This window comes from Notolabrus celidotus, chromosome 17 (assembly GCF_009762535.1).
Source record: "Notolabrus celidotus isolate fNotCel1 chromosome 17, fNotCel1.pri, whole genome shotgun sequence".
In the NCBI taxonomy this organism is placed as follows: Eukaryota; Metazoa; Chordata; class Actinopteri; order Labriformes; family Labridae; genus Notolabrus; species Notolabrus celidotus.
The window spans coordinates 19484959-19509640 of NC_048288.1; the positions used below are offsets into that span (position 1 = coordinate 19484959).

The 24682-nt window shown below is 38.1% G+C and overlaps 2 protein-coding genes across 4 annotated transcripts in view; both read left to right on the forward strand.

The window, feature by feature from the left end:
- The window catches only part of oxsr1b (oxidative stress responsive kinase 1b), a 61477-nt gene extending 47720 nt beyond the window's left edge, over nt 1-13757 (forward strand). For all 3 annotated transcript variants that reach the window (XM_034706246.1, XM_034706244.1, XM_034706243.1), the window contains 12 exons: nt 77-178; nt 486-619; nt 899-947; nt 2522-2587; nt 2681-2803; nt 5875-5910; nt 6246-6431; nt 7392-7438; nt 8152-8204; nt 8365-8433; nt 8608-8672; nt 10721-13757. In XM_034706246.1, coding sequence (XP_034562137.1) covers nt 77-178; nt 486-619; nt 899-947; nt 2522-2587; nt 2681-2803; nt 5875-5910; nt 6246-6431; nt 7392-7438; nt 8152-8204; nt 8365-8433; nt 8608-8672; nt 10721-10795 — 1005 coding nt within the window. In that variant the 3' untranslated portion in view covers nt 10796-13757. The remainder of the gene's footprint in view (nt 1-76; nt 179-485; nt 620-898; nt 948-2521; nt 2588-2680; nt 2804-5874; nt 5911-6245; nt 6432-7391; nt 7439-8151; nt 8205-8364; nt 8434-8607; nt 8673-10720) is intronic.
- Nucleotides 13758-16427: 2670 nt separating this feature from the next.
- On the forward strand, nt 16428-23669 carry LOC117828698 (solute carrier family 22 member 13-like). The gene is given in 11 exon segments (XM_034705908.1): nt 16428-16802; nt 18256-18359; nt 20089-20243; nt 20342-20513; nt 20633-20753; nt 20853-20947; nt 21039-21183; nt 21185-21254; nt 22919-23027; nt 23130-23324; nt 23419-23669. Coding segments are annotated over 11 exon segments (1614 nt in total). The 3' UTR covers nt 23492-23669.
- Nucleotides 23670-24682: the final 1013 nt, after the last annotated feature.

A 24682-nucleotide genomic window follows, 5' to 3' on the forward strand; every position in this document is an offset into this window, starting at 1 on the left:
GATTTGTTCTCATGTTAAAATCAGATGAAGACTGATCCATAAAAGATGATAACACAGTGTATGTTTTTATTTACAGGTCAGGGGTTATGATTTCAAAGCAGATATTTGGAGCTTTGGGATCACAGCCATCGAGCTTGCAACGGGGGCCGCACCTTATCACAAATACCCACCAATGAAGGTGAGAGCATGGTCGAACAATTTCAGTTAATCATTCATGAAATGTTTCATTATAATTATTTGGGGATATTTTTGGAAAAATTTCAGGGTTTGGGGGAAATTGTTAGCTGTTGTTAACTTTCAAAAACCAAGGTGTTGAAAACTTTCTTCAAGCATTAAAAAAAAATTGTTTGGGGATTTTTAAAAAACGTTCTGGAATTTTAAGCCATAGGAAATTCTTGTTACATTATGACTGAAAGTGTTTGGAAACTTTGGAAATTTCTCATTAGTTTTTTTTATTTTAACTTGTGTTTTCTTTATGTCTCTAGGTCTTGATGCTGACCCTGCAGAATGACCCTCCATCGCTGGAGACCGGCATCACAGACAAGGAGACAGTAAAGAAGTACGGCAAATCCTTCCGGAAGATGATCTCCATGTGTCTACAGAAGGACCCAGAGAAAAGGTAATGATATAAAGTGCTGCAACACATGTATGTCTTCCAAACACGTTGTACTTTACAGGGGCTTTCAGCAGACATTTTAAATTGAAGGTAATAACATTTTTCCCTGACCTGTAAAGAAACCTGTATGTGAAATGTACAGTCACAGAAAGTCAATTCAGCGTTGTTGGAACTCATTTACACTGCTTAACATGTTTACATGTCACACTGCATTCCTCGGTTATCTACTTTAAAAAAAATCCCATGACTGGACTCATTCATGTTCACTGTGCTGTTTTTCAGGCCAACATCCTCCGAGCTGTTGAAGCATAAATTCTTTCAGAAAGCAAAGGTAGGTGTGTGAGCTTCCTCTGTGCCTGGACCTGAATCAATGAGTCAGCATCACCCCTGTTTCACTAGTTAGGCTGGTTGATGATTAAAAGTCTGAGGCAGCAGAAGTGGTTGGATCTCATTGGCCTCAGTTGGCCTCTGTTTAACATTAAGCTGATGACTGTATTCTCGAAGCTTTCTTTGTTTAAGGTTAATTAAAGAGGCTTCACTGTACGAATTTAATGTCAGAAAAGAGACTAAAAGGAAGCCGATAATGTCTCTGTGCGAGTCAGTCTACTTCTCCCTCAACTTGTCAGTGTGTCAGACCCCGGCTGAGGCCAGTGCTGCATTCCTATTGTTATTGACCATGCAGAGCTGTTTCTAACAAAGGCGGGGATAAGCAGTGTAACTCCAGCCTCTGGCTGCACTGTGCCCGAGAAACAGGAACAACTAAAGCGCTGGCTCAGCAGGTCACACCCCCCCAAAAAACAACCTGGTTGCTTTATGGACATGATCCTGTGCAACAGCAAGAAGTGTAGTTCTCAGTCTGTCCAGCAGGGGGAAGGATTGGCTCTTGTTTTGGAACACACATTCCTCTAGATAGATTTGAATCTATAGGCGTTTTTCGACCTAAGGAACTTTACCCCAGAACTGGGGACTTTACCCCTGAACTACATGAGTTTCGACCGGAGGAACCTGGGTCTATATTTAGTCCAGGGATAGATAATCTCCCCCCTGATAAGCCCCTGCTTGGGGGGTAGTACTTTTCAGAGGTCCTGGGACTTTCGGTTGAATGTAACAGTGTTTGTGGAGTTTACACAGTTGTTGAAACACAGAGGGAGTTCCTGGGAATGCATACTAGTTTATTTTTTCATTAAGACTTAAAAATATTATTTATTATAATATTTTTTCTCCATATGTCACTGGCATGATTTGTACAATCTACCCGGGACTTCAGCCCACGGTCAACACGCAGACAACAATGGGGGGCACAGGAACCTTTTAGTTCTGGGGAAAGTAGTTCTGGGGGCTAAAAGACCCTGGAACTCTTGGTCGAAATGCACCTTATGTTAGCCCGAAAGGGTGAATTGAGTTATTGATTTTCTCTTAAATTTATAACATTTAGCTCTATGTGTTTGCCTAATGAGTCTAGAGAACAAAAAACAATTTGAAATCTTATTCCAAAAAAAAAGTCCAAAGCGATTGCCTAAGAATGCTTGTTTTGAAATTTTTACAGCTAAATCTGAAGCCTAATAATTAAAAAAAAAAGGAGACAAATATTCAATTTAAGATAAGAACGGTTGTTGAAAATTTAAAAAAAATCAGGGAAACTTGGAACATAACAGCTTAACCTCAGTCACCTCACATGTTGCACTTTAAGCCAGCCAGGAGAGCTTGTTTTGATGACTTGAGAGAGGTCCGGGTCCAACATAATGTGCACCGTATGTTGTCTGCTAATCACTAAAATCGAATAAGGCTGGGTTAAGATGATTCAAAGTTAAAAGGCTTTCAAAGTAGTTAATTTGAACCTGAACTCTGTGTGTTTGTCGGAGGGATTTGGCTTGACAGTCTTGTATCTCTTTCTTCCTGTGACAGACCCACGAGTATTTACATGAGCGGTTACTTCAGAGAGCACCCACAATAACAGAGAGGTCGAAAAAGGTAAGAGGCCAGAGGTTAAAATTTAAACTGTGCTTTCTTTCCAAGATGAGTCTGACTGTGTGTGTGTGTGTGTGTGTGTGTCTGTGTCGTCAGGTGCGTCGAGTGCCGGGTTCCAGCGGTCGGCTGCATAAAACAGAAGACGGCGAATGGGAGTGGAGTGACGATGAGCTAGATGAAGAAAGCGAAGAAGGCAAACTAGCTGTAGCGGCCTTAAGGGTGAGATAAACATGCAGCTTGTTTTTTACCTGTTAATGCAGACTTCTGTTACACTTCACTTCCTGTCTTTTTCACGCTGAAAACATTTTGTCATGTTTGTGCATTAGCATGTTTTTTCCATTGTCTCTCCACTGAGTCTCCAGTGTCTGTGTGTGTGTTCTGTCTGATGGCCAAGGAGCAGCAGGTGAAGCCTGTTAGCGCCACCAGGCGACAAGTGCGCTTCTCCCTCCCACTCGAGCTGCCTTCGTCCAGGGTTGTTCACTTGACAACATAATACAGATGGCATTCCCCTAACAAGGAAGGACTCTCTCTAAACATTAGCTAGGGAACATGTGAAGCCCTAATACGTGCAGAAAAAATCATGTAGGAAGAAGGTGAAAGAATAATAAGCTGCAGACAAGCACAAGACACACATGTTTATCTTTACAGGCACAGATCAGGTGTCTCTACACTTTTGGTTCAATAACTAGTTAAAGGTTTTTTTATCAGAGTAGATCTACACACAGACAAGATCTTATCTTCAAGATAAAAGAAAGAAGAGTCTTATCAAGCATTGCATAACTTTACACCAACTTCTCGTAAGACAAACATAATACCAGACCCTGTTGTGGAATTGTTTTATGGGAACGAAAGGTGTGTTTATAAGCATTCATTTGTTCCTGTTGTCACATGTGAGGAGAACATGACCCACAAGTTAAAAGGTTCAGGACCTGTGAGTCTGTACAGATATTGTGTCACATGGAGAGAAGAAAATATACTCAACATACAGTATATATTTCATTTTCTCAAAAGTTTGGTTTTTTAAGTAAGAGAATCAAAGTCCTACTTTTTGGTCCCCATAAGTCAAGGAGTTAGGGTGCATTGAGAATGAAAGTGAAGACAACATCTCTTTTAAGGAAGCATTATTTGACCAAAACACATGAGAGTCACATTCCTGGAAGCCATCTGTATTTCCTTTTCTCTTTCTAAATCACTTATTATTTATACTGACCAAATCACAGCTCATCAATAAAAAAAAAGAATCAAATCCTCGAGATCGTCAAACAGAGCATAAATGAGGCATCAAATTCAAATTGTACAAAATCTCTGCTGCTTTGATGCTGCTCTACCAGCTACTTGAGACAAACTGAAGTCCAGATTACACCAGCTCTATCGAGTGTTATATTTCAAATGGTTAGAGGCATGTCAAATATGAAAACAATGTTTAGATTTTGAGAATGAAGTCATAACATTATGAGAATAAAATTGTATATTTATGTGGGAAAACAAGATGTTTATTTACAAAGACAGAAGAAGAGAGTGTTAATTTTTTGAGAAAGAAGTCAGTCCCAGGCTTTGGTTAATCTTTGTGTAAAATGACATATGAGGGTAACCTCAGGGTAGCCTGCACTCCAATGAGAAACTCATTTTATGACATTGTACATTGTATAGCTGACGACAAACAGTTGTTTAATGGCTCCTCTCCTGATCTCCTTTTTTCATAATCATATACAGGCTAGTGTACCGTCAGCCTAGTATTTGCCCCATGTACAGAGGTTATAGTCCTTGTCCCGGTTGTTGCCGGTTCGACTCTTACACGGGACTTCCACCAGATCTGTGTCTGGTCCGTCTCCGATTCACTGTGGTTGGGCTCTGTACTTGTCTGTCAACAAGACTGGTTGCGTTTTCGGAACGCAGCACAGAGCAGGACTACCGGACATCTGGAGTCATGTGACTGACTCCCACGGCAATCACTGAATCAAGGATTCTCCTCCTCCTCTCCTTATCCATGTTGTCTTTATGGTCCTCTGAAAACCTCTGACCTGTTGACTCCAGGCCTGCCTCCACTCTAAATTACATTTTTTGTTATCATAGTTAAGTTAAAAACGATCTAAGGATAACACGGAGTGTTTTATTCTGAAAATTAACCAGATTTTAATTTTGTTTGGGTGCCTGACTTCCTGTCGCACTCCATTTGCTCTGTGCTGAATTGAAAAATAGAAGTCTTGTGTATCTGATCCTTAAGGCTCTGGTGTGCTGGATCAGAGATGCAGCCGGAACGCAACGGAGTGGATCCAGTGGAAGTTAACACATTGACTAGAATAGAAACCTATCAGTTCTGGTGCTGTGATGGATCGGAGACGGACCGGACACAGATCTGGTGGAATTTGGCTTTTAGCCATGGCCATCAGCTGCACTTCTTCCCCTGCGTTTCCTGTTTCTCTTCAGCTGTCCTATCCATAAGAGCAAAAATGCCCCAAAACATAACCTAGTAAATCATATATACACAGTATATCATACAGGCTGACCGTCAACTAAAATTATGACTTTTTTCTCATAAATTTAAGACTTCCTTCTCATAATATACAACTCTGATCCTGAAATTTACAGATTCATTCTCAATTTTGTTCTTCTCCAGCGTAGCTCTCATACTTTGATGAGCTGCCATTGACTTATATGAAATGACTCCAGCCAAGCCTCATCGGCTCTCACAGCCTCTGAGAAGCTCTGATGTCAACTGGACATCAGTTTGTCTTCATCTTGGCCTTTAAGTCCGTCTGACTCTGTGACCTCTGGTGTTTGCTTTTGTTTATTTAGCAGATTGACATTGGGACCATATAACAGTGTGTGACTTTCCTCTTGATTTTTTTTAATCACCTTTTGCATCTTTCTGCTTTTCAAATCTAAAACAAAGAGATCAGTTGAACAAAATGTGTGTCCGCTCGTTCATGGCTTAATTTACCAGCAGTGAGAACAGAACAAAGCTGTGCATATACAATCTTTTTACCACAGTTAGAGTAATTTTTATGATATGTCTGAGAGAGTTGGCTTTTTTTTTTGGTAAAACATCACTACATCACATTGATTTAAAAATCCTGTTGACATAAAAGCATTTGATATCTATTTTCTCACTATTAGCATCATTTTACTTGAACAAGATATATATGAGGAAAGTGAACGAGTGAGCTGTTTACCTTCTGTGCTTTCTGTGTGTTCTTTGCATCCCTGTGTGCTGTTTTTGCTTTGCTAAAGCCATTCAGTAGATTCAAACCTCTTTCTGATTACCATCTTTTATTGTCTGTTTTTAATAGTCTCCAAGAGTGAAGGAAGGATCACAGAACTCAGAGGTGAGTTTCAAACTTTTGTTTTTCAAACTCTGAATTCTAGACATTGTAGTTTATTGAGTCTGTAGTTCTCCTGAGAAAGTGAAGCACTGGAGTTAAAGATTTAGCTGAGCCGAGAGAGTGGACCTTGATTTTAGATCATTTAATGAAACTCCACTCTTACTTTTGATGTGTGTAATGATTATGTGCAACACTGACTGCCAGGTGTTATAAAAACAGCCATTGTGTATATATTGTGCCACACATGCAGGATTGTCAGCTGTAAAAGTGTTCTCCACTGAGAACTAAGCACATACATGAACGAATGAACTCCACTTGACGACATTTTTTTTGTTCAGGTTTTCCAGACTCCTGATCCTCTAAGTAGTCAACCCCAGTCAGCTGCCCCAGCTCCGGCAGAACTACCTCAGGTTGTAGGCCAGGTTCCACTGCAGCCCACACCAGCCAACACTCAATCCACTGCCCAGGCTGCATCTCCAACACCAGGCGCACCCACTGCTACTGCTGCTGCTGCCCCCACACAGGTTATACATACACCATGACATTGTTTAAGAAATCTCATGTTAGTCTCTCAGTTTTTTTTGTTACTTCCTTGCCAACATCACACCAATTTTAAAGTCTCTGCATTGGCTCCCAGTATCTTTTAGAATAGATTTTAATATCATTTTATTTGTTTTTAAATCTCTTAATGGTCTTAGCCCTTCTTATTTATCAGATATGCTTTTATCATATGAGCCAGTGAGAGCCCTCAGGTCTTCAGGTAGTGGACTTTTTTAATTTTACTAAAAGTAAGAACTAAGATTCACGGTGAGGCAGCTTTTTATTATCACGGCCCACGCCTGTGGAACACCTTACCTGAAGATCTGAGGACTGCACAGAGCATAAATATAAAAAATTAAAAAAACTCAAGACCTATTTTTTTACATCAATTTTTTTACTGAGTTTTATTTTTATTCTTAACAGTTTTATTCATTTATTTATGATCTAGTTCAAATTTTAGTCATTTTTATTCTACTTTATTTATTTATGTACTTATTTATTTATTTATTTATTTTAAGTATTGCATCTTATGTTCTTTTAATGGTTTAATATTTTAGTGTTTTATTATCTTAGAAATGTATTCTATCTTGGTGATTTTAATTTCCTGTGTTGAGTTTTAACATCTTATTTTACCTCTAGCGTTTCCTCAGTTCGTTCAGCAACTTCTTTTTTCTTTCTTTATTTTGTTTTCATTGTTTTTATTAGTATTGTTGCATATATTGTGTTCTTAACCTTAGGATTGTGGGATGGGTATGGGGTCAGGGCTGGGGGTGCTTATAAACGCACCTTTCCTTCCTTTTTCTGAATTTATTCTATTTTAGGTTGTTTTTATTTACATCACTTTGTGTTACAATGCCATTGTATGAAAAGCGCTTTATAAATAAAGTCAGATTGATTGATTGTTGTACTCCTTTAATCAATCATTATTCTTCATGTTTCAACAGGCTCCAGGAGACGCTAAGGCTCCTATTAGTTTGGTATTAAGGTTAAGGTATGTTTCTCCCTCTGCACATGAACATAAACCTGCTATCTTTAATTTTCTGTATTTATATGCAATGTCCCAAATGTCTGAGGGTGCTCGTTTAGCGTTGCCTGTTCATTTGTTTGCTAGTACTAAAAAAAATTGATAAATGATGTCTACAGGAAGTTGTATTTAAGAAGAAAAAATAGAGGGAATGATATCACTGTTATAAATCAACAGTAAAATATGACTGGGGTTGTTTGGCACTTAGTTGACTTCATCCCAACAGATTAAAAGTACTCGCTCTTCAGATACATGCTGCGCACTCTGGTTTGCTTCTTTATGCAGCAGGATGATGACCCCAATCACACCTGAAAGCTATGAAAGAACTCTTACTCTCACTGCCACTGACTTTCCTTCACAATCAGCTGACCAGTCCCAGTCAATGTTTACTTCAAGAAGCTTTTTTTCATTAACTTGTCAATGAAAGCTTGAATGCATGCTTTTATTTTGAAAAGGGGCACAACATAAACACCAAATCGCTCAATACTACCATTCAGAAAGTTGTACTTTTTCAAATGTTAAACTCTTAAACTTGATTGCTTAGCCGTCATTAGGTTTTGAAAATAAATGAATGAATGAATACATTTCAAACACGTGCAAAATCAAAGTATCTTGAGCAGACTTCTTTGAATGATGACATGAGCACCCCCTGATTTGGTCCTTTTCATTCATCTCCTTAGAAATTCGAAGAAGGAGCTTAATGACATCCGCTTTGAATTCATGCCAGGAAGAGGTGAGTACAGTTTCTCTTTTGCATTGATCAAAACCAAACCTCTTTGCCCTAAGTAGTTTAAAAATGCACTGAGTAAAAGTTTGGCTGAAGATGACACATTTGGGGTGATCAGTAAAGGAAACTGAAGATTTGACATTCCTCTCTGCTGTGGTTTTTGCAGACACAGCAGATGGCGTGTCACAGGAGCTGGTGTCAGCAGGCCTGGTGGACGGGAGAGACTTAGTAATTGGTCAGTGATAAAAAACGTTTGCCTGCCTTCACAGAAAATATTATTTCCTCCTTCAAAAAGTCCCTTGAGAGCTAAAAACACAAACTGCTACAAAAAGTTGTTGAGTTGTTATCATCACATTGTCTCTCTCTGAACAAACTCAGCTCAAACATTTTCAATCCTCTTTCTTTTCAGTTGCTGCAAATTTGCAGAAAATAGTTGATGGACCTCAAGCCAATAAAAATGTCACTTTCAAACTGGTGAGTTCTAACCTTCAATTGTTCAGACAATATTAGGTTAAAAAAAAGTGATATGCAGGACATCTCCAGAACGTTTTGGTTTTACATGATCTGTAAAAAGGAGTAAGTGGACAATAATCTAATTTGGTAACAGTTAGGCATGTGCACCTTTTGTTAACTAAAAGATTAAACATTGTCACCTCTTTCCAGTTGGCAAGCTTGTGTCTAAGCTGTTGCACAGCCACCCTCTGCCAGCCAGGGCTGTAGCTCCAGTAGTTAAAGGTCACTGACATGATGCTATAATGCTATAATGCTCCGCTACCCTGATGTAAACAAGCACAGATTACAGATGTTATCTTGTAGCGTGGTGCGGTTTGTCAGTATGTTGGCTATTTCTAGTTTAACTCTCATTACTGACTGGAGCCATGTGTAACCAGAAATGAAGGCTGGTGGTGCTAGCTCTGCTATCTTTAGCCACACTTTTGCAAACCAATTTGACACCATTCACCCACAGACTTTGCAATCCTGTGTTAAGCTGTGCTTATTTAGACTTTTATCTGAGTGCTTGCCTGTGGACTAGTTGGTTTAAATATCAATTTACATGACTAGGAAATTAGCTGCTTTGGAACTCTACTAATGGCCCTTTTCCACCGGCCTGTCTTAGCCCTACTCTACTCGACTTGACTCAACTCTACTCTGTTTGTGCTGTGTTTCCACGGGCGCGGTACCTCGTGTCAGATAGCAGTTTTTCGTACCTGCTCTGCTTTGGTTCCAAGTGAGCTGAACCGATACTAAAAGGTGAAGTTGACAGACTGCCGGCCACTGATTGGTCAGAGAATGTCATCACCAAAGAGTCATGAGCGCGACACCCAACACAGGAATCAAACATGCCATTTTTAAAAAACAACATCAGTACTTGATAATGTCTGCACGCAAAGTTTCTCCGTGGTCCGTTGACGAGGTTAGGGTTAGCAAGTACACCATTGCCTCCATGTCCTCCATTGTTTGTGATTGTTGTGTTTGTGTCACGTTCAAACTGACATGAACGCAGTTTCACAAGGCTGTGTTATGATGACCCCGCCCACCATGAGTCGGTACTCGGGCTGGTGGAAAAGAAACCCAAACCGAGTAGAGTCGAGTCAAGTCGAGTAGGGCTGGAACTGTGTAGTGGAAAAGGGCCATAACAGTCTAGAACCAGTTGCAGAAGTAGTTTTAGAGCCAACAGATTATTAATTTTGGTGAATCCACCTAAATCAGTAATCTAAAAAAAATAGTAAACTATTTTCACTAATAAATTCTACTAGAAGAACTGTTGGATAAAAGCAATATCACATTCAAGGTAATGCTGTTGTACTGAGCATCCGCACGGCTGTGTTAATTTTTAGGCACTTGTTTTGCAGCTTTATCCCTATGTCAAAGCCGTGCTGAAATTAAACCTCCTGTTATTTTGCGGGTCAATTTGACTCATTTTAAAGTTGAAAAAACAAAAATAAAATGTTATGTATTTTTTCGTTATGAAACTTCTTCTGCTTGGCTTAATTAGCGTAATCAACATATAGAATAATTGATCAACATCACTTCATTAAAAAAAAATTAAGAAAATAAAATGCAAAATAAAATTAACAAAAATCTAAGCCATGTAAAACTATTGTATTTATATTTAGGGATTTCCAATTCACAATTAAAATAAAGTTTTAACATGAATTTTCATAAAAAATGAGTGAATTATCCTCCTTGAACCATGATCTGTGAGAATTAAAAAACACCATTGCACTAAATATTGATTTAAATGGTTAGTAATGGAGTTAATAGTGAGATTTAAAAATGTTTATTGTTATTTTTTGGGGTTCTGACACTTTTCAATCATTAAATATGCCCGGGTCAAGACCCAGGAACATTACTGCTGTCCCTAAATAACAAACATAATAGGAGGGTTAAGTACATCAGCATTCCTTCTTGTATATTTCTATTAACAGGCACTACAAATGGCTTCAATTATGAACATGTGAAATATTTCCCTTAATATGTTTTCTCTCACTTCTTTAATACCTCTTGTTATATTTCTACAGGCTTCTGGAATAGAGGGATCTGAAATTCCAGACGACGTCAAACTGATGGGCTTTGCTCAGCTCAGCATTAGTTAAACTGTTGTTCTACCTGGGACCGTGACTTGCCTAAAAAATGTGAAAATTAAAAAAAAAAAAATAGTTTATTGCATATTTTCTTTCTATGGCTGTAAAGAAACCACTACTGCCAAAGAAAACAGTACCGTTTTGTCATCCATAGGATCATTCGACGCCGCCTCTTTGAATGGTTGGTTGGCTGAAGTATCAGAGTGAACAGTGTCAGAATCCATTAAAACAAGTTTACAGCGTATATGTAGAAGGATGCAAGTATCTTCAACAGACAGTTTTCATTCTGGTCTCCCTCATTCTGTTATTGTTTCTCTCTAATATGTGATGCATTTGCACAATCCAAACTAACGCCCTTGAATCCTGATAAATGTAACAATGCCTTATATTCATCGGAACTACTGAATGCACGTTTTTTGGGACGTCCCCAGTTACCATATGGAGCATTATGTTATCTGACATGTACACATGGTTTCAGATGCTAATGTGAAACTTTTTACGTACTTTGATAGAGAAGAAGAAAAAAGATGCCAGTTACTAAATCGGTTAGAATTCAAATTAAAGACACTTTACTGAAATGATTTATCGTCAATGAATGTCGGAACGAAAGAAGGGCACATTTCACTTTCTCAATCCACTTTACTATATTGGGCTCTCAGCTTCAGACCTATTAATTAAAATAATCAGATGTGTCACAATTATAGTCTTTAAAAAAAATCAACACAAACATTGTAATGGGTCCTAAATGTATTCCTTGTAATAAACATTGGTTCAAAGGGTCACCATTATATCATTTCATGATAATTGGACGTTAAAATCAGCATATAATTAACTGCAGAGGGTTATCTTAAAAATAAGGGCATTGTGATTTATATGAAATGTTACTCAAACATAGTAAAACATAATAAACATGCCTGGGACTATTTTCAGCTGTGGAACACTACACATTTTGTTATCTGGTGAATAGTACCAGCAGAATGAATCAATGCCCATGTTCATCTTTAAGCTCCTTTGACGAGTTTTGAAGTAGTTTTGAAACAGACTGAAGGAAACAATAGGGCTTCTTTATGATCCACAAAAGCAAACTAGACTATTTGCAAAAAGATTGATGATTCATACACACGTACAGGACAAGGTCAGAAAAAGAGATGAAGTTTCACTTTGTCCACAGGGGGCGCCAAAATCGACACAAAAAATGAGTTCCTCATAAAGGTCAAATAAAAGCAGAATAGTGCAACCTTATGGCTCGGTTCAAATAATTGAGAAGAGCCTCTGTCTGATTAGAAAGTCAGAGTGAGCCATTAAGTCATGTAAAGAGTTTCACAGCGGCTGACATCACGTGTCGTGTAAGCAGAAATGTCTGTTGGTATCAGTTGTGTCTGTTAAGAGTCTAATTCTTAAAAAAAACAACTTAAGTGCATTTTTGTTTTTGTGGATGAAACATAAGTACTTGATTTAACCTCTAATGTGTAAATAATAACATCTGGCTTTGATTTGTTTTTATACTCTGTGTTTCACTCTTGGCCTTTTTTCTGTCCTATGACACGATTGTGGGTTGTAGCACTGCGTAAAAGGAAAAAACGACGACACTGCAGATTTGGCTTTGAATTCTCATTCTTTTGATGGACACTTATTTTGTGTCATGTACGGCGCTTATTTACCTTTACTCTTAAAGTTTTTCACTTTTTGCCTTTAAAAAGTTGGTTATATTTTAAAGCAATAGCTGTATTGCTGCAGTTGCTTTGAGTCTGTCCACTTTAAATTTCACCTAATTTTGAGCCAAGTATCAGAAACATTGTCTCTATCTCTTCCAAGTGGAGGCTGTTTACAGAACTTATTTAACCCATGTCATACTGAAGTCAGACAGCTGCTTTATCAACTTGTTAATAGTTATTTTTAAACGGCTAAAGTTAATATTTTACGTCATCCTGTTTGGAAAAGATTATCTATGATTGTAGACGTTTTGAAAGGTGAGAAATATGTCTAGGCCTTGGATTCAAAGGCTGGTATCAGTACAAATGTGACATCCCTGAATATTTGTGTGCATTGAGACATGGATTTATTGAATGTGCATCTGTTATTTAACACCAATGGCAGCAGGATGTTGATTAATTTAACACTCTGCTCTCATGCGCAGATCTGAAACGCCAGCAAGGTTTTACTGTTTAATTTGGTCATGTGATAATGTAAGACCCCTCCAGATGCCAAATTGAATGAAATGAATGAGTTTCTTCTTTGCAGAGAAATGTCAAAAGGAAATCATTGTATATGAAATGTTAAATTTTACGCTAGCCTTAAATTGAAATTGACCAAGTGTGTTTTTTTTCTTTTCTTTGACATAACCTCAAGGTTTTAATTCAGATAGTCTGTGTCTTTGAAATGTACTTCTTGTTATACATCAGAGAACACCTGAGGTGAACACTTCAGGTGTCCCTCCTCAAACGAGTGCGACAAAGTCAGCAACCCAATGTTATAGTTTCAGTTCTTGGTGCCATTTTCCTGGTTTAGTCTGTGGCTGACAGCAGACAAGAACAGGATACATTTGTATGAGCCCTGTAAGAATGTGTGTGTGTGTGTGTGTGTGTGTGTCTGTGTGTCTGTGTGTGTGTGTGTGTGTGTGTGTGTGTGTGTGTGTGTGTGTGTGTGTGTGTGTGTGTGTGTGTTGCATAGATTGAGCCCTGCTCCTTATAGAGTTAAGATCTAATGGCTTTGTTCTCATCCTTTCTTCAGCAGTCTCTTTCTCTGTCCGGCTTACATGTAGTCTAACAAAGCTGTAGCAACTGAACAGATGACCGGCAAAAAGCCCTTTTGTCCAGGCAATAACTCATCAAGGCTGTAAAATATTTGAATTCTCCTCCTGTTCTCAGTTCTTTCAGTTTCAGTCTTTCATTTGCTCTATTTTTGATCGTTTTGGAGTTCAAAGCATGTTTCTCTTGATTATTTTTAATCAATAAAGGATGAGCATATCAGACAACTCTTAGCACTGAGTTTTTGTGTATGTCTTGACCTGGAGTTTTTTTAATTTGAATTTTGGGGTGTTTGTATGCCTCTTATTGAGAGAGATAGGACAGAGGATGGAGTTGGAAACTGGGAAGAGAGTTGACGTGTAGCAATGAATCAAAGCCAGGCTGCCCACTCCGAGTAGGGGATAACAGGGTTGGTTGTCACACCTTTTACTGTTTTGATGAATGCTCATCATCAAAACATCTTTCAATAGTCATTCCCCAAATTAAATTGAAGCTTAAGGTGTTGTCTTGAAATGTGTATCCCTCTCATTTACCAATTAATTGTAACAAAGAGGCAATTAACTATCAAAGACACTCTGACACATTGTGACAACCAACCCCATCACAGGGATGGTTGTCACACACTATGGGGTTGGTTGTCACACACTATGGGGTTGGTTGTCACAATGGTATTTTAATGGGAAACATCTTTTAAAAAAGGCAAGAAGGCAGAACTAAATTTGAAAGTTTAATTGCACTGACAAGTGATCGACCTACATAACTTAATCATTAACATAAAATGAGCAAGGACCATGAACAGGAAACACATCTTTAGGCCAGCCTATATAACAACATGAAGAACAAAACAAATAGGCCTAACAATAATGGCCGACTCAACTAGGCTACATGCAGTCACTGTCTGAGTTACAGTGATGGCAACTGTAGGGGCTGAACACTCCAACTCATTTCACCATGCATGATTTTGCCAACATAGGGGTTGGTTGTTACATGTGACAACCAACCCCAAAGAGAATGTGACGACCAACCCCAACTGGAATGTTTTGCTAGCATCAAGGCTAAAAACCATCTAACAAGTAGTTAACTAGCTAATAAAAATCTAAACTATAGCTTTCCCCTCACACTTTGTAAGGGTAACACTTGTTTTGTTGTGAACCCATCGTTTAAAAGCCTAAAAGAAAAATACTGAGGAGCTGAATATTTACAATTTGACATGAAAAACACAAAAAGTCCTCTCACCTCAAGTTCAGCTGTCTTACTCCAGAGAAGACTTTGTAGGTGAGCTCTGATCCTAATTGTGGAATGTCCATACCCCAATTTGAGAGACAGCGCCCTCTGGTGGTGCGATATAACGAGTGTGCCAACCAACCCGTGTGACAACCAACCCCGTTCTCCCCTACTGTACGCTACAAGTGTTTCTTATATTATAACTGTTTCTCCAACAGAAGAACATGTTACTTTGTTATCTGTCATCTTTATTATCTGTGTTATCTCTAGGAGGGATAACAATTGTCCTTTTATAACCTCTTACTCAGAGAAAGTCTTAATGCCTATATTCTGCTTTAAAAACACTAAGAGTCACTTCAATAATCTTTTAAAGTGACGGTTTTTTTATCAATAATTTAAAGAGACATTCATCCTGACTTTTAGTCTCAGTACAGATTCAAGTTCAAAAACTCTGGATCCTAAAGTCTCCCATAATGCACCTCAACAGAGTGCGTGTTCTGTGTTTACTTGGGCTTTTAATTATAAATGTTTAATCTTTAAGCCACCATAAAGATAAACCATTGTAATAGCAACAGTGGCTAATTAATGAGCTTTGACAAAGCCAGTTACATATTACATCAAAATGTTTAATCATTCATTATACAGCTTTATTCATAAACTGAGAGGTGCATCCTAACCTTTCATCCATCAAGTACAAACAAAATATACAGATTTATTATAGATGGAAGAAAACTCTTAAAAACGGAGTACTCGGTTGGTTATGTTTGATTTGATTTCATCAGATTTTAAAAATGTCCTTTTTGATCATAGACACTAAAAAAAAATCATGACTGAACATTTATACAGGTGCCGGAGTCTTGTGTTTTATAACCAGAGCTGTCAAACAGAGAAGAGCCCAACTGTGTGTTGTTCTCACGCATGAACAGAGAAAATGTGGAGGACAAACACAGTTATCTGATCATATGCAACCAGTGCATGGCTTCATGCTCGGTGTCATTGGCCTAAATATTTGAGTGACAACACCAACGTCATTGCACAAACCAGAGGAGGTAAGGGCCGCCAGTCTTTTCCAGTTCTTATTGGACATATTCAGTTTATCTGTCATGACGTAACCTATGACATGTTCGTTGTTCTTTTAGCTGGGTCCTTCAGAGGTACTGTTTGCTGTGGCTCAGCTTACAGGTACTTATTGTAATGTAAAACCGATCAGTGTTTGCATTTGACATGTATAACAGATGGTCTACTTTGCACTTAAACATCCACCCTAAAAAGTATTTTCTTCTTTGTGAATTTATTTTAGAAAATGTCATAATATATATGAACACTGAACCTCTTTTTCTCAGGGCATTTTTAACCACTCTCCTGTGCTGCCTGCTTTCTGCTAAACACAAAGATGAAGTTAATTAAGGTCTCAATGGGAGGACAAAGGGGTGGCTCATATAACTTGACAGCTGAATAGCAGCTGGACTTCAGCCTGGGAGATTCTTACGTCAAATTTTAATTCTCTAGTAGTGTTTTTGTTAGTAGGTTGTAAAAGCACTGTGATTGTCAGTTTACACATTAACTAGCTGGACTACAGTCACGTTGACTGGTGGTGGTGGTGGTGGTTGGATGTTGTCTAAAGCCAGACCTTTCTTTCCTGAGCTGCACTGTAAGTTAATTCAGACACCAAAATGAGTAACTTCAGGCAGATCCTGAAAGAGATCGGGGAGTTCGGGTTGTTTCAGAAACGTTTGGTGGCTGCGTTATGCATTCCCAGCCTTTTTGTAGCTTTTGATGTGATCTGTCAGGTGTTCACCGGCCTGAACTTCCCACATCACTGTAACACTGACTGGATCCTGAAGCAGGGGCCTAACCTGACAGAAGAGAGACAAAGAAATCTCACCCTGCCAGTGAACAAGGATGGGAAGTATGAGAGCTGCGAAATGTTCACACCTGTGGATCTGGATTTGGAAACAATTGAAGCGTATGGGATTAACATAACAAAAGGATGCATAGATGGATGGGACTATGATGCACCGAAAGCTGCTTCTAGCATTGTAACAGAGGTAAGAGAAACTTGTTTATAACTCAACAGGGAGCAAATTCTCTTCTTTTTTGTGATTGATATGAGGTCATGTTTTATAAACAACTTGCACATTTCTACTGGCCAATCACAAATATTTATTTGCAAAAGTTACAGAAGTGGTCTTAAATATATGAACTAAGAAAATTATGTTTTAGTAAGTATTTAACATGACAGGAATGACATAGAGGATATTGTATTTTTGGGGGTTAGTTAAGAAACTATTCTGTGCAATTTAAACAGTTCTTTTTTTATGGCTTTAGTTTTATTGGATTTAAAATTTTTAACAGCACATATCCACAACATACAGGACCAAATAGTGCCAGGTCGAAGAGTGAAAAAATCCCAAAAACGATGAAATGTGAGTTTGACTGGAATGAAAAAGAATAAAAAAACTTACAGGCAAATAGACAAAACAACAAACGGAGCAGAAAAATACCATATAGACAATAAAAAAAAAAATGCACAAATAATTAGAATAACAAAATATCAGTTTTAACAAGACATTTTGGGCGATGTAAACAGTCCTGACTTTGTGTCTGTCCCTTCTGAGCACCCATACTTTTCCCAAAGTATTTCGTAATTGCACGTGCAGTGAATCGTAGCTGTGTTGCATGTGCCTGGTCAGTGCAAGGCCAGTATTTTTTTTTCCTCTTTTGATGAAAGTCACTCACAAATTGCACCCAATCATGATTGAATTTCCAAACAAGATTAACTAATTCCAAAATGTGAAAACATAGAAGAAAAATGATACAATAAAATACGAAATACTACAATTACTGAAAATAATAATAATAATAATCTTTATTTATAGAGCACTTTTCAAAAACTGTGTTACAAAGTGCTTTACAATGCCTCAAGGGCATGTGCAAAATAAAGAGCATTTTAAAAAGCCATACAGACAGTGCAAGTGTCATCGCTATTAAAAGAACATGAAATCATAAAAACATAAAAGCAGGACCCTGTGCAAGACACCTTGATCAAATACAATCAGGAAATGCTCTTCAATAAAAGTATGTTTTGATCAATGATTTAAAAGGGAGCACAAAGTCCGCCAACCTTAAGTCCTGTGGGGCCTGGACTGCAAACGCCTTGTCCCCCCTTGTTTTAAGACAAGTTTTGGGACTGACCATAGTTCTTTGCCCGAGGATCGCAGATTAAAGATAGGATAATGAAAAACTATGACATTCATTTGGATCCACTAGATGGCACACAATAACAAACAGACACAACAGCTTGTTGGAAACAAGATTTTCAAACCTAAAAAACTTTGAGATTCTTCATGATGTAAACTCCATTACCATACACTGCCATGGTCTCCCACTCCCAACTTAGCCCACTGTAACATAAATGAAAAAAATACATACAGTGAAAACAATCCAAAACTTAGCGTGTTATTTTCTCTAGTCTTCTTTTACCATCCTTTCTGTCATCAGTTTAACCTGGTGTGTGACAGCAGCAGTTTGATCGAGGCATCACAATCCATCTACATGGCAGGTCTTCTGGTTGGAGCGCTGGTGTTGGGGCAGATGGCTGACAGGTACACATTTACTACCACCTGTTCTCCATGTGCTGTATATATCTTCATTTATTGTGTGTCATATTCATCGGTATAATTGAGATTAGATGTGAATGAAGATGCAGGACCTCTCCCTCTGGATTCCTAAGGCCAACAGATCACTGAACAATCAAACTACTCACACAAGAATCAAATCAATAATTTATGTTCTTTCCTTTTACTGTCGCAGACTTTGTTACCTTAATTATGTATATCATCAGAAAGTAAAAAATGTCAAATGAGAAAAAATATTACAACGACCGCAATAAGGGAGAGGGGAAATTAAATAGATTAGTCTTGTCTGACACAAATAACCTGTCAAATACTGAGGATATGTAGACGCCACATTGGCTGAGTCCGCCATATTGATAGTGGCAGAGACCTTGAGTAGATGGTACAGCATACACACTTTTGAATCTCAAGTTGAGAGGGACAACAAACTGTAAAATCTGTACATGGTCTCAGTGACGTCACTCAGGTTATTGAAGAGGAGCTCTGTTGTCTTCGCTGCAGCGTAGGAGCTGCGGTTATCCAACCAGCTAAACTCTAATTAAACAAAGAGGACTTGAGTCGTAGTATTGTTTCCTGTGGATTTACTGTGGCTCATCTTCATACACAGATAGAGTGAAAACTGTAATAAACAATACAAAAAATTACAATTTGCTGATTTCACGTGGTTTTCACCGTGCAATTACATGTGCATGAATTCTCTTTTTAATTACAACAAATGAAATGTTTTATTAAATGTAAATAATATATATATAATATTTTAACCTTAAATTATCATTAAACTATTAAATACATTATTTATATACTTACGACATTGCGTCTGTGGCGCATACAGTGTCCGAAAAGGAAGAAACAAAGCCATATGCTCTCACTGAACTGACTCTCTGGAAAGGACTAGAAAAAACTTGCAGTCTACAAGCATGACAAAATGACCTTCAAAATAAAATTAGCCTTACCAAAATAAAAGTCTCAACAATCTTTAGACTGAAAGGCAACACAGGAGCTATGCTGCCCAGCGATGGCAGTTGCAATATTAGAAATGCTACCTTCCCCTAAGTTCGATCAATCAAAACAGACAAAGAGGTTGAGCTTTAGCCTCCTGGAAAATAGTTACAATACACCCACTCGTCAGTCAACACACCATGCCTCTGACTACGCAGATTTATGCATAACTGTAGGCCTTAATATAAACAAAATGGATGAAAAAGTTCACCTCCTGTCTAGTGTGTACAGATAAAGAAAGAAGTACCAGACTGTGAGCATGTTTATTTCCAAATATCTAAATGGGCATTTTAACATGGGAGCTAATGGGGTTCCCTTGGCTTTTGGATCCAGCCTCAAGTGGACAGGTGATGAACTGCTGTTTTTTGCACTTCCATGTTGGCTTTGGGAAGGACACAAGCACGATGGACTTACCTTTATAACACAACCATCAAGTTTTTTGTCCTTAATTGTAGCAACCACTAGACTCATGCACATTAACAAGGTGCATGGACATATTCATGCTACCCTTATGATTTAAGTTCTCTGATTCCCTCCAATGCTTGGAGGAATAATACTGCAACAATGTGATACAATTCCTGCCACATTTAGGGCTTGATATACTGTACAAGGACTGATCCATTGGTGGTGTCCATGTTACAATTTAAATGTGTTTTTTATCACACCTTAGTAACTACCACTTCTCCTTTTCTCTCTCTAGGTTCGGTCGACGCTTTGTGGTTCTGCTCTCACACTTTCTCCTGCTGTTGTTTGGAGTCGGAGTTGGCTTCTCACCCAATATCTATGTCTATATGGTGCTCAAATTTTTGGGTGGCATTGCTATTTCAGGCATTATTGCTAATGCTTTTGTGATAGGTAGGTAACATGTTCATTTTTGTGTTTCATATTAAAAAGTGTCATGAAATGATGTTGTACTTTTTACCGCTCCCTTTCCTTCTATTATTGCTTCAAAGGTGGAGAGTGGAGTGATTCCTCCAAGTTTGCTTTCTGCACCATTATTTGCCATTCGTCTTTCCCTCTTGGACTGATGATTTTATCTGGCACTGCCTACTTAATCCGCAACTGGAGGATCCTGCAGTTTGTGCTATTCAGCCCTCTTGTCATTGTTGTGGGAATCTTTTACTGGTTAGCAAACAATCTTAATTCAAGATTCTAGATGCTTACCTCTTGTTCTAGTCATGGACTAAATAGTATTTAGAGCATGTCTTAATATGCTATTATGATGCTTTATATATATCTTTAAGGGTACTTCCAGAGTCAGCTCGCTGGCTCATCACCCAGGGAAAGAAGGAGGAGGCCATCAAGGAGGTCCGGAGGGCAGCCAAGGTAAATGGGAGGAAGGTACCAGAAGATCTGCTGCACAAGGTAAGGTACATCAAACATGCTTTTGCTTCAACCTAAACCAAACACTGTAAAGGTATGACATACATATGATAACCAAAAATGTGCATCTGTATTATTAAGATGGAGGTTGAGGATACTGCAAAAAAAGGAACCATGTTGGATATCTTCAGGTTATCATATCTAAGAAAACGTGCTCTTATTATGAGCTATGTCTGGTGAGTATTCATTCCATCTACAAGCTGCCACCACATCTACAGTTATACCTTTGTTGCTGAACTGAAGTTATCCCTTCCACTCTGTTTATAGGTTTGGAACAAGTCTGATGTACTATGGACTGAGCCTGAATGTTGGCAATTTTGGTCTGGATATCTACCTCACACAGTTCATCTTTGGTTTAGTAGAACTTCCGGCACGTTTAGGCAGTTTGCCTCTTATCCAGCACTTTGGGAGGAAAAAAAAGCCAAGCAGCGGTCTTATTTGCTGGAGGTGCTGCTTGTCTTGTTATACTTGCTATTCCAGAAGGTAATTTGTTGTCTTATAATATCAGTTATGTTGCAGTGTAATTTGTCTTGAAAGTTGGGACAACTTAAATCAGCTCTGAGGGTTAAAACACAACACTTTATTGGGCACAATAGTTAAAGGCACTATGAGGAGTTTTGAACTGGCTGAGAAACAGACTGAATCTGATACTGATGCTTTTTTATGACCCTCAAAAACAACCAAGACCATCCACAACAACACTGATAGCTTCTCTGTTGTCATTTTTAATGCCTGACACCACTCTGAGGGGGTCGGCGTCGGAACAGATGATTGACATCTCGCTGTAGAAACACCCTTTTTTGGCTGTTTTCATGGCAAATAGTCACATTGTGTGATAAATCGAAATGTTAAAAGACAACAGGATGAGGTTATTGTCTGAAGACACTAATTTTATATGTACAGGACAAGAGATAAGAGGTATCACTTTGTCCAAAAGGGGGCGCCAGAATCTATACAAACCAAAAGTTTCTCACAGTAGCTTTATTATTTCAAATGTTTTTATTGGATTTTTTCAAGTAATTACAGGTTATACATTATGCAAACATTTGCAACCCACCTGCCCCTCCCCCCTGGGAGACTGGCCAACAAACCAAGAGTAGAAAGGATAATTAACCAATTACATGAGTAGATAACAGCAAAAATAATAACAAATATAATAATAGTGATCATGATAATAATAATAAGTATACACATACATGCACACACAAATATATAAAATAAATCACAAAAGGAAATTAAGCAAAATACAAGAAAAAACATACAAAAATAAAATAAAATAACAGTTTACTACAGTTTACTAAAAAGTCAGGATTCTACAGCGATTCTCCGTGATTATGGTCAGCCGCTACAGGCTTTAAATTACAGTTCTTGTAGTGTAGATGTTATTATAATGGTCCAGGACTGGTTTCCATATTTTATGGAATTTATTAACTGAACCCTGAGTGGTGTATCTGAGCTTTTCCAACTTCAAATGGCCCATTACCTCCTCAACCCAGCGGCTATGCATAGGGGAGGAGCTAGATTTCCAATTATATATAATTAGACGTCTTGCTAATAGTGACGATAAGGCAACAGCGTGGACCTGAGCTTGTGTGAGATTCAGATCTCTCTGAGCAACGCCAAAAACTGCCAAAGTTGGCTCTGGGTCTATGGCTCCTCACAGCAGCTTTAAGAAATCATGAAATAATTTCACGACACAGAAACATTTAAAAAAGCACAACATTCCATGAAACATAACATTTCAAAATAGCACTTCAAATCAAAGGAAGGAATAGGACACTACTTCTTGTTTGTGATTGGCAAAACCCATCTCTAAAACTCCAACCACCTCTAATGAATCTGAAAATCTGAAGTTTTTTTTTAAATTTTGTGAATTATGATTGTTACCCATGAAATACTTTGAGAAGGTGTTCTGTGGAATGCTGCAGGGTTTTTTTTTTTGCATTAGGGGAAATGCTGTTGCAGTTTATGACAGGTCTTGTAAAATGTTGTGTTTTGATTTTTTAACAGTATTCTTCAACTTCTGATCTTTTAACACCCAAAGATACACTCTTCTCTAAGACATGTTTTGCTTTCTTACAATACAAATATTTAATTCATTTATCATACAACTGTGTCTCTTTTCCTGTCTGTTGTTTGCTCATCAGATCTCCCTGTAGTGGTAACAGTCATAGCAGTACTTGGAAAATTTGCTGCAACAGCTAGTTTCTCCGTAGTCTACGTTTATACTGCAGAACTGTACCCTACCACTCTAAGGTGAGTTAAGCCTCCCCAGAGATAAAACATCTAAATGTCAGCTCATCTTTGAATTGTTACATTCTACATGATTTCTGATTCCTGATTCGTCTGTGCTGGTAGGCAGAATGGTGTAGGTCTGAACTCCATGTTTGCTCGTGTTGCGGGCATCCTCGCTCCTCTGATCAGACTGCTGATAGTCTACCATCACACCATCCCCATGCTGATTTATGGCTTCGTTCCAATTACTGCTTCAGCATTTTGTGTATTACTACCAGAAACCCTCAATGTTGAACTCCAGGATCATCCTGAACTCATGTAAGTTGGTGAACCATTTCACAAGAGAATGCTTATTCCACTGCACAAATCTTGTCAACTCTCTGTATAATCATTTTCTTGTTTTTGTTTTCAGAGATCCAGTGATGGTTATTAAGCTAGGATCCCCTACAGATGAAGAAACATTAGGGGAAGGCACAAAATTGTGAATTGTGGTTGTAAGAGTGTTTATTCTTGTGTATGTGTGTGTTTGTGTGTATGTGTATAGCTAAGTGTGTGTGTGTTTGTGTGTGTGGCTTACAGAAAAGGAGTATGTTTGCTCTTAACTTATATCAATGTCAATAATTTATCAGAGTGGAGTAACTGTAGTGCAAAGCTTACATTAAATTATGTTTACTTTGTTTTTGTTTTTTAAATGTATGTCAATTTGACTGTGAAGAACTTCAATGTGAATGATTCTATTAAATGATGTTCATGTAAATATGCTGTGCACTTACTTGAGTTTTTTCACTTATGAATGAATCCCCCCCTGCGCCTATTTCAATTGCTACAGGTCATCTGTGAAGCATTAGAAAGAATGAAACTTACAATGTAGCCAGTGGTGGAGCCACACAGTTTTAACTTGGGTGGCCAAACCGGGACACTGACTGGTGAAGGGGTGGCCAGGCGTGGAAAACATTAGGGGCTTACCCCAAACCTAGGATGGTTACTTCTAATAATCACATCAACTTTAACTTCTTTTTATAAAATAATTGAACAAATGTTACATTTTTGTAGATTTCTAACGTTAACATTAAAAATCTAACTTGACAGAGTGAATATTTAAATCTGCTGAACTGAACTCTTTAAGGACTCAAAATGAAGATGATTGTCCAAAGTCAAAGCATCAACTAAAATAATATTTAAATCTACAGAAACTACTGTCTCTGCAGCTTGCTGAAACGCAATAGCTGATTTGAATATAAGTAATGCCTCTGACAATTTAAACAGCCAATCATGTTTAAGAATTTCCAGGTGGCCACAGGGGTGGCCAATCAGTTTTCAGAGGTGGCCATGGCCACCCCTGGCCACCCCCTGGCTCCGCCACTGAATGTAGCATGATAAAACACAGTTAATCAATTTACATGACGTCAGGTGTGTTAATCTATGAGCTGCTAATTAGTACAGCAGGCAAAAAAAAATCATTTATATTAACAAAGACTCATTTCTTAATTAAATAAAATGAAAATATAACTTAAAGAAGAGGCTAAGCATGTTTAAAGATATGCACATTAAGTAGCAGCAGGTAATAGGTGGAGGCCTGTATTCCCATTAAAAGATGATGTTGCACTGTTTTGACCCATTTGTATAAAACATAATTAATAGATTGTTCTAACTATTTCATAAATGCTTTGATTCAT